This window comes from Neodiprion lecontei, chromosome 3 (assembly GCF_021901455.1).
Source record: "Neodiprion lecontei isolate iyNeoLeco1 chromosome 3, iyNeoLeco1.1, whole genome shotgun sequence".
Lineage (NCBI taxonomy): Eukaryota > Metazoa > Arthropoda > Insecta > Hymenoptera > Diprionidae > Neodiprion > Neodiprion lecontei.
Genome location: NC_060262.1, coordinates 41,053,767 through 41,062,866, shown reverse-complemented (window position 1 = coordinate 41,062,866; position 9,100 = coordinate 41,053,767). Strand labels below are relative to the sequence as shown.

General features: G+C 35.4%; 1 protein-coding gene across 1 annotated transcript; it reads left to right on the top strand.

The window, feature by feature from the left end:
• Positions 1-539: 539 nt before the first annotated feature.
• Positions 540-8,337, top strand: LOC107222143 (probable ATP-dependent RNA helicase DDX43). Its single transcript, XM_015661377.2, has 12 exons — positions 540-812; positions 3,642-3,745; positions 3,913-4,121; positions 4,390-4,593; positions 4,856-5,086; positions 5,210-5,336; positions 5,445-5,610; positions 5,820-6,062; positions 6,159-6,306; positions 6,542-6,783; positions 6,894-7,056; positions 7,210-8,337. The coding sequence occupies exons 1-12, from the start codon at positions 808-810 to the stop codon at positions 7,345-7,347; spliced, it is 1,980 nt and encodes a 659-aa protein (XP_015516863.2). The 5' UTR covers positions 540-807; the 3' UTR covers positions 7,348-8,337.
• Positions 8,338-9,100: the final 763 nt, after the last annotated feature.

The following is a 9,100-nucleotide window of genomic DNA, read 5'->3' as shown; positions in this document are numbered from 1 at the left end:
GATCAATTATAAAAAATATTGTAAAATAGTCGACAAAGTGACATTCAATTAATGTTGATCAGAAATAGATTAGTTTAAAAAGAAATACCAAAAAAAAACTAAGTTTTCTTCTGCGAGTTTCCGAGTGAGTTTCAAGTATCACAACCTGAACCGTTCTGAAGCTGGTACGTAATTTGCCTAATATTTTGAAATTCGCGGTTTCGTTTTCCCAAAAATGGCGGAGCCAACGAAATAGGTTTTTGAAATTAATTTTCATGACGCAATTATCGACTCATAACCTACCGTACTTACCGTTAGTGGGTAACACAGACGACGCGTACCGTAGCGAAGCTATACTCATAGACCAGCATCATGTTTACAAATTTCGATAGCATTAATAGTTTGAAAGTCTGCTACCAGATGGTATATCGTCTAGTCAACATCGCAAATACAATTTGCGAGTTGATCATTTTTGCGTAGCTTCGTGAACACTGTTAACGGTAAAATCCTAGCGTAACTGGACTTTGAACAGCTGAATCAGACGCTGTCTTGCTGCTGCCTTGAAGTCCCAACCCTGTTCAGTCAGTGCTTGGACACTGCTTGGACAAGACGTATTCCGGAACAAGTACTACGTAAAGAAGCTTTCTGATCACTTAACTGTAAAATTCCTAGCGTAGCTAGACTTTGAACAGTTGAATCAGACGCTGCCCTGCCGCTGTTCTGAAGTCCTGACGCTCTTCAGTCGCTGTTTGAACACTGCTTGGATAAGACGTGCACAGGGACGAGTGCTACGTAAAGAAGTTCTTACCTTTTGAAGCCACAGTTAAAATGGCGTAAGTACAATTAATTTACAGCGCATCTATTCTACAATTACTCAAAACAGTTGAATAATATTCGCAATTTCTTATACAGCGTTATTATGATATATTTGTAAACAATTATTCTAACCTCTTCGGACTTAACCCCGACCGCCCAAGCACCGTTATGCTCACAATTGAACCCAAAATTTACCGTACGACGTTCAGAAAACAATAAGATACGCTGCTATAATTCTATCTTAAGGGGATGCCCTGGTCGATTTCCACGGTGAAATAAATAAATAACTGGCATATATTCTACGGATTTATTATTGCATTTTCGTAGAATCCGTGCCATTTCTTTATTTCTTGCTCAAATGAAAACGTATTCGAGTGTTTTTCTTCAGAATTGCTTATAGAACAGGGTTTTTAAGCCTTTCTTTGTGTTTGAGATACGTGGATTGTGATATTTTGAGGTATAAATGTCAACGTCGAAGCCAACCAGGACACCCCCTTAACCCTTTGGGAGACAGTGGAAAGTATATTCTTCTCACCTATTTTATTTTATTTTATTTTATTTTATTTTTTTATTTTTTTCCGATGTTTCGGGTCTTTAACGTTTACTAAGGCATTTTTCAGACACTTAGGTTCCTAAATAATGTAACCGTTATGAATAATTAGGCCAACTGACTTATTTTATTTGATTCTCATAAACATTGAATTAAAAAAAAATCCATCTCTTCGGGAAAAAATCTGCTATTGGCAAACTGATAGAGCTAGAGCTATGAAAATTTTTATCAATGTTTTCTATGTTTAGTACTATGATATATATTTTATGCACATTTATTGACACCCCTGTTTTTTCAAAAAAAATTTTGAATTTTGAATAACCCCAAAACCCCATAACCCAATAAACGTATTTGACAAAGCCATCTCTTACGGTGCGCTGAGTACGTAAATAATATAATTTTACACGAGGCAAATGGCGAATGATTCCATATTCCATCACTAGGTGGCGAATACAAACCCCCGATCAAAAATTAACTCTTGAATACTTATAACTAGACCTATTGTCACACAGAACTTTTGGCTTTTCTTAGCGCTTTTCCATTTGAGTGGATAAATGAGAAAACCTAAAAAAGAAAACAATAACTAAAAAGGGACTAGTTTCTTCCCGTATCCACGTCGTTAGTTTTGGGTCACGCTGAAAGGAAGAATAAGCGCCATATTCCATTTTTTATTTAGGACTTCGAAAATAATAGTCGCTATCTTCGATCCTCCATCTTAAACGTTGCAAATCTCATGTCAGATTCGTAATCAGCGACTTAAACAACCCCCGCATATTAAATTTGGCATAGTCGGTTGATTTTTTATAAGTTCGTGATTTTTTATAAGTTCGTGATTTTTTAACATTTTGTCCACCATCTTGGATCCGCCATCTTGGACCCGCCATCTTGAATTTCGTAAATCTAACCTCAGATTCGTCATCAGCGACCCCAAACCCCGAAAACCCCGTGCACCACTGACTGATAACTTTTTTTTTTTTTTTAATGTGCCTCTGAAAGGGTTAACCTACATTTGCATATCGGCGTTGTAACTTTACTCAAGAGCATGCACGACGATTCATGCATAATTGCAACACATGAATAATGTTAGCATTAATCGGATTTCGCATACGTGTGCAAAATTGAATAGTATAAACATTACCAGTCAAGGTAGTACCGTGATAGCAGCAGTCCTCAACTTCCAGAGAAATATCCCCTGTATAAAACATTATAACTAAAGTAAAAAGTAGTTGAGATACAGTACACCTTTGCGCCTCCTCTCACATGCGCAGAAGTATAAAAATTTTCCCATTGCGTCTTTTGTCTGACTTGGCAACGTTGCATTCTAACTCAGTATCTCTTGCCCGTCAAGCATGTGTTGTAGAGAAATGTATTGTTATGAAATCAATTTGAGGTTAGTTATAATTGGAGACTGAAAATAATACACAATGACTTCGCGATTAAGAAACGGCAGATTTGTCCAAAAAAGGACTGCTGTACCGTAACCTATATCCGCAAAGTTCTGACATTTATTTCAATTCGTTGGGCCTTTATGGCATTTTGAACTTCCCGCGTAGGGCAACGTTGCCAAGTCACTATTTCTCACGGGTCAGGTTATGAGAGAAAGTTTGAAAATCATTAAAAGCAACAAACTTTAAGAATTATTTACAAAAAAATGAATACTGCTTGTTTATGTTTTTTTTGAAAAAAATTACTTGTTATATCCTCAATTAATAATTCTCAGTTTTTAAAAAAAATTCTAAGAAAAGTATGGCTCTTATTAAATAAAATGCTCACTCTAACTACGGTCGGGATAGGGAATACATGTAAATTGTACGACTTTTGATCGCTAATATTTCAAAATTTAGTACGGCAAGGTCTATTAAAAAAAATTCCTACGTATAAAGGACACTTCAAATTATGTGTATTCAAAAATTGAAAGATATTGTAAGAAAAGTGATTTATCACGGTACTACCTTAATAATGGAAAGCAGAATATCATATATTCCAACTCGAGTTGGAAAGATATTATTCATTGAATACTTATTGTTTGTATAAACTGACTTATTGATTATTTTGTATTTTCAATTCTGATATTTAATTCATTATTATGCAGTTGATAATTAAAATTTAATAGTGCACACAATTACTTATTACATTATAATCAAAATTTCATGCAAAATTTGTAATTTTCTGCTTGATAAATAACTAGAATAATGAATAAACAAGTGCGTTATGTAGCAGTCAACTATATATATTGTTTACCCTTCATATTATCAAACGGTTTTAACCAATTTCATCAAATGAACCCAATTTACAGAGCCCTCGATGAGTGGAACAGCAATGAAAATACGCAGAGTAATACTGAGAATATACGTACGCAGAATTATGTACGAGATGGAAGCGGACCCTCCACAAGCCATGGTGACTGAGGAAAAAATAATCCTATAAATCTTAAAATCTTAAAAATAGATTATTAGAGTAATCTGCAGTACTCGATTACACAATTGAAACGAGCGAAATTAATGGTTGATACATTTTACTACATTTAGTATCCAAGTGAACGGACTTATATGATAATTTTAATACAGATAATGGAACCTGGAGAAATAACAATGGTGCTCGACCTAGGGGAAACCGTGGAAGGGATCGCGGACCTAAAACAGAATGGAAGAATAAAAACACTACAAAATCTCGAGGACTTGAGATATTGATAGATTCCACAAAAGTTGGCAAACTTATTGGCAGAGGAGGTTGCAAAATTAAGGAGTTGCAAGACCAGAGTGATACTAAGATAAATGTACGTATCTACTAGTTTAAATAATTGATGCTTTAGTTCTGGCAAGTTTTTTATACACAACTCGGAGAAACATGAGTTCAACTTCATAGTCGTTGCAGCGGATTAATTGACAATTGGCCAACTAAATTAAACCAATGTTTTATTACTGCTTCCATTTCTTAGTTTTGCAATTCATATTTTAATTCATTTTAAAGCGCATCAACTGCATTACGTGATTAAACTTCTCCAGTTTTACCTCATGTTACTTTCCCTTGATATTTCTACATAGGTTGGTAAACCAGTGGACTGTATAAATACACCAGTGACTTTGATTGGCTCTCCGGAAGCACAAGAAAAGGCTAAAGCATTGATTGATGAATTATTAACTGACAAACCACCGCCATCACCGCCACCAAAAGTTAGTTCTCATTCCACCGCTGACAATGATGATGAATTTTTAAATTTCGACTGGTCCAAAGCCAGTAGAGACTACGTAAGTATTTTTTGTCAAAACACTGTACTGTATAATAGATGATTGAACTGATTTTGCCATGTTATGCTGGTACAAAGCCACTTGCCCAAACACGTTGCCACTTTACAGTAGTTTATTTTATGTGAACTTTTTTCCAACCAAAACTTGATATTCAATCTAGTATCACAGAAAATCAATGCTTGAGTTGTGCTTGTTTCTGTATAAAGAAAGGGATACATCGCATGTACTTTTTAATATCCAACTTCTCATTTCCTAACATCAGGAAGAATTCCGCAAGGAAAAATGGGCTAAATGTCCGCCGCTCATTAAAAATTTCTACCACGAAGACCCAGTCGTGGCAAATATGTCAAAAGGGAAAGCGTCTTATATTCGGAAAATAAACAACAACATTTCCGTTAGTAAAGTTTTTGAAGATATTGACGAAAATGGTCAGGAAGGCAGTGATGACCTAACAATACCAAATCCCATCGAAACATTCGAACAAGCATTTCAGGTTTGAGTCATACTTTGATCACTCATACATTTTTCAGTAAATATCGATTTATAGTTTTCTGAAAATTTTTCACTTGTCATTTCATTCAGTATAGACATTTTTTGTAATGTCTCATCGTTTCAGGATTACCCAGAAATCTTGGAAGAGATACGAAGGCAAGGATTTGTAAAACCAAGTCCCATACAATGTCAAGCATGGCCTATCCTTTTAAGTGGCAAGGATCTTATAGGAATTGCTCAGACTGGCACAGGTATGTAACTGTTAGGTACACTATTTGAAACTTGTAGTTTATTGCTGATATTGTGTTGAACTCACTGGATATCATGATAACGAAATAAATGATTTTATTTCATTTTAGGTAAAACACTTGCGTTCTTATTGCCAGCACTAATCCATATCGAGGGACAGACTGTTCCACGATTAGAACGCAGTGGACCGAACATTCTTATAATTGCTCCAACAAGAGAATTAGCTCTGCAAATTGAGCAAGAAGTGCGAAAGTACGAATATCGGGGAATAAAGGCGTACGTGCCAATTCGTTATTTCTTTCAATTTCTTATTGTCCGTTATGCAACCAGCTTACTCCATACTTTAGACAAGATAAACAAGAGAATAATCCTGTTATTTGCGAAATATTATACGACGCAAACATTCTCGACTTACTCGTAATGTCTAGGAATGAGAAAGGTGACAATATCTGTCAATTGATTATTACAAAATTCTTTGATTGCAGAGTGTGTGTGTACGGAGGTGGAAGTCGGAAGGATCAGGTCGATACAATAGTTCGTGGAGTTGAAATAATCATCGCAACACCTGGAAGATTGAATGACTTAGTCCAATCTGGGCATGTGAATGTAGCATCCATCACTTATCTCGTACTTGATGAAGCTGACCGCATGCTTGACTTAGGCTTTGAACCGCAAATTAGAAAAGTTCTGTTAGACATCCGTCCTGACCGTCAAACTGTTATGACTAGGTAAGGTTTTTCTCTTTGTCACTTGAAATTCCTATAATCATCAAGCATGTTTTTACACTGACTTATCCGTAATTTATTGTACTTATATTTTGATAGTGCAACTTGGCCACTTGGAGTCAGACGCCTTGCCCAATCTTACATGAAAGACCCGCTCCAAGTTTGTGTTGGATCGCTAAATTTAGCAGCTGTGCATTCTGTAATGCAAACGATTCTTGTAGTAGACGAGAGCGAGAAACCAGAAATGGTGGGTACAGTATTTCGTCGAAATTTTTCCGACTTACTAAAAAAAATTATTCAAATTTGGGGGTAGATCTTAGTCTTACCCTTTCATTGTTTGACTAAACAAACATTGTGGAACAAAAACTTCGAAGATACACACTAGATCGTACGAATGAATTGAACTCAGATCTACTTGTTCTGTAATGCTTCGTGATATTATACAATGTGAACAGACTCAATGTTGAAACATTTTTCCACAGTTAAATGATTTTTTCCGTAATATGGGCTGTGATGACAAAGTGATCGTGTTCATCGGTAAAAAGTCACGTGTTGATGATTTAGCTAGCGATTTAGCACTGCAAGGTATCCTCAGTCAAAGTATACATGGTGGCCGTGAGCAGTGCGATAGAGAGCAGGCGCTTGATGATATCAAATCCGGCGAGGTTCGAATTCTACTTGCGACTGACGTTGCCAGCCGCGGTATAGACATCGACGACATAACGTAAGAAACTTATTTTTTTTCATTCATGTATTACAGAGGTTGAAGATGGAGAATGATTAACTATTTTTTAACTGTTTATTTACCCAATTATTTTGCTTATACTTTGACAGGCACGTATTCAACTATGATTTTCCACGAGATATTGAGGAATATGTTCATAGAGTCGGCAGGACTGGAAGGGCAGGAAAAACAGGACAAAGTATTACTTTAATGACCCGAAGTGATTGGTCACACGCTAAAAAACTTATCGAAATCCTTGAGGAAGCTAATCAGGTAATTGAATAATGATTGATGCCACACATACATAATATATACAGTGAAATGACTCGGCAGAAGTGACCGTCAAGTAGTACTCGAATAAAAAATTGACATGAACATTCCTTAGAACTGATAGAGTAGTTATCTTGATTGATTTTTATTCTTCAGGATGTACCTGATGAAGTGCAGAGAATGGCTAAGCGGCACTTCGCATGGAAAGAAAGACGGGCACAGGAGAAGCAGCGTGAGCGCTCCGATGCTGGTAGTAGTCGCAGCGGTGGGGGCAGACGTAACGGGGGTCAATGAAGATTGGGCACAGGACGCGAAAATAGCAGAGGTGGATTTGACGGTAACAGGCGAGGCGGGAACAAAAGTTAAGAAAATCAATGGTAGAACTACCCGCCTTTTTCCTACCGTTTCTTGAAAGACCGCAGAGTCGAAGCTTCAATGCGGTGTGTTTGCAGTGTTGCACGTATATAAGAATAAAAGTATAATCTGAGTGCGTACATAACACACATGCATTCGTTCGCTTGAAATTTTTCTATTTTTGATAAAATTCAGTATATAAGAAACGGCAAATTATTACCTATATCGAGGAAAATTTCTTCACTACAGTATTACCTTATATTTGACTAAATGTTTATTTCTCATGATCTCTTTTTACTATTAATTGTTAATTATATTAGCTTTTTCCCTTTGTAATAACTTCAAACTGCTTAATCGCGGGGCATATGCTTTTGCGCACTTTAATTCGATCTGATCGCTGGTTCGATGTGGCTTAAAGAACTTAGCATAAAGGTTTAGTAAAAGTCTTGTAAAGTGTACTGTAATTCAGATATTTCTCGCCTTGGCAATGTTACTTTTATACCATTGTTACTAGAATTATCATTTGTATTCATTATTGACGGCCAGAAACAGAAATTGCCAATTTGTTGGCACATACTTTTATTACAGACTTATGTGAATCAGTGCCGGAAACCCTGAATATCTATTGGTATTAGTACGCCGTAATTTTATACAGCGAAAAAAATGTATGGCCATACAATTACAATGAATACATGTATTTATGACTGGCTTTAGTCACATATAGTTGAAGATGTTCCTAAATATGTTAAAAACTAACACGTTCCTACAGATCTCTTGAAAGATTTTGAACGTATCCTAGATCTAAGGCATATAAATAGTATTTAATGCACCCTAGAATACAAAATATCATAGGAAAATGCATACCTGATTTTGTACTGTATTATTTACGTTTTATATTTTCCATATTCAAAATACATTGATATAATACGATTGAGTTCGTTCAGTTTCATAACCCATCATTCATCAAGACAAGATATAAATAAAAATATCGATACGGCCATCAGCGCCGGCAACTCATCGCCGCGGAGGGCGTGGAGTTTTTGACGTGGCTAGAAAGGGGCTGGGGGGGCAAAAATCAGAATCTTCAATTACGCTAATATTAATATATTGGCGCGACGACAAATCACTCAATATTTAAAAATCCATAAAAAATATGAAAATCAATCGAATTCATAAAATGAAATGTACTTTTTATTCAGAATTAATTTATATATAAACTTGGAGGTTTAGATTTTTTTGAATCTTTTTTTAATCAATTTTTACAATGGTTTTAAATATTAGAAATTAACCAGTGGTTTTTTTATACTTATAACCGTAGCAGTAATTGTTATAAAAATTGATGGAAAAAAGATTTAAAAAAATCTAAACCTCCAAGCTTCTAGATAAATTAATTCTGAAGAAATAGTACACCTCATTTTTTGCACTGAGAAAAGAAAATGTGTTGAATTGACAAATATTTAGTTGAATACGTCCAAATAAATATGTTTTTTATATTGTCTAAAATGTTGTCATTCCAACAGTATATTTGGTTCGGTCCGAAAATATACTGTTAAGATGACAAAATTGTAGTCAATATAAAATAAAAAAATCCATTTGGACATATTCAAATAAATATCCACTAAAAAATCGTGTTTTCAGTTTTTCGAAATTTTTAAATTCATTCAAACCGCAAGCGAGGCACCGTTTCGACGTC

What these genes read in the sequence shown, in the direction of transcription:
- LOC107222143 (XM_015661377.2), top strand. An exon ending in CGGACCCTCCACAAGCCATG is followed by an intron (nt 3,746 to 3,912) that starts GTGACTGAGGAA and finishes ATTTTAATACAG; the next exon opens with ATAATGGAACCTGGAGAAAT. An exon ending in CATTCGAACAAGCATTTCAG is followed by an intron (nt 5,087 to 5,209) that starts GTTTGAGTCATA and finishes TCATCGTTTCAG; the next exon opens with GATTACCCAGAAATCTTGGA.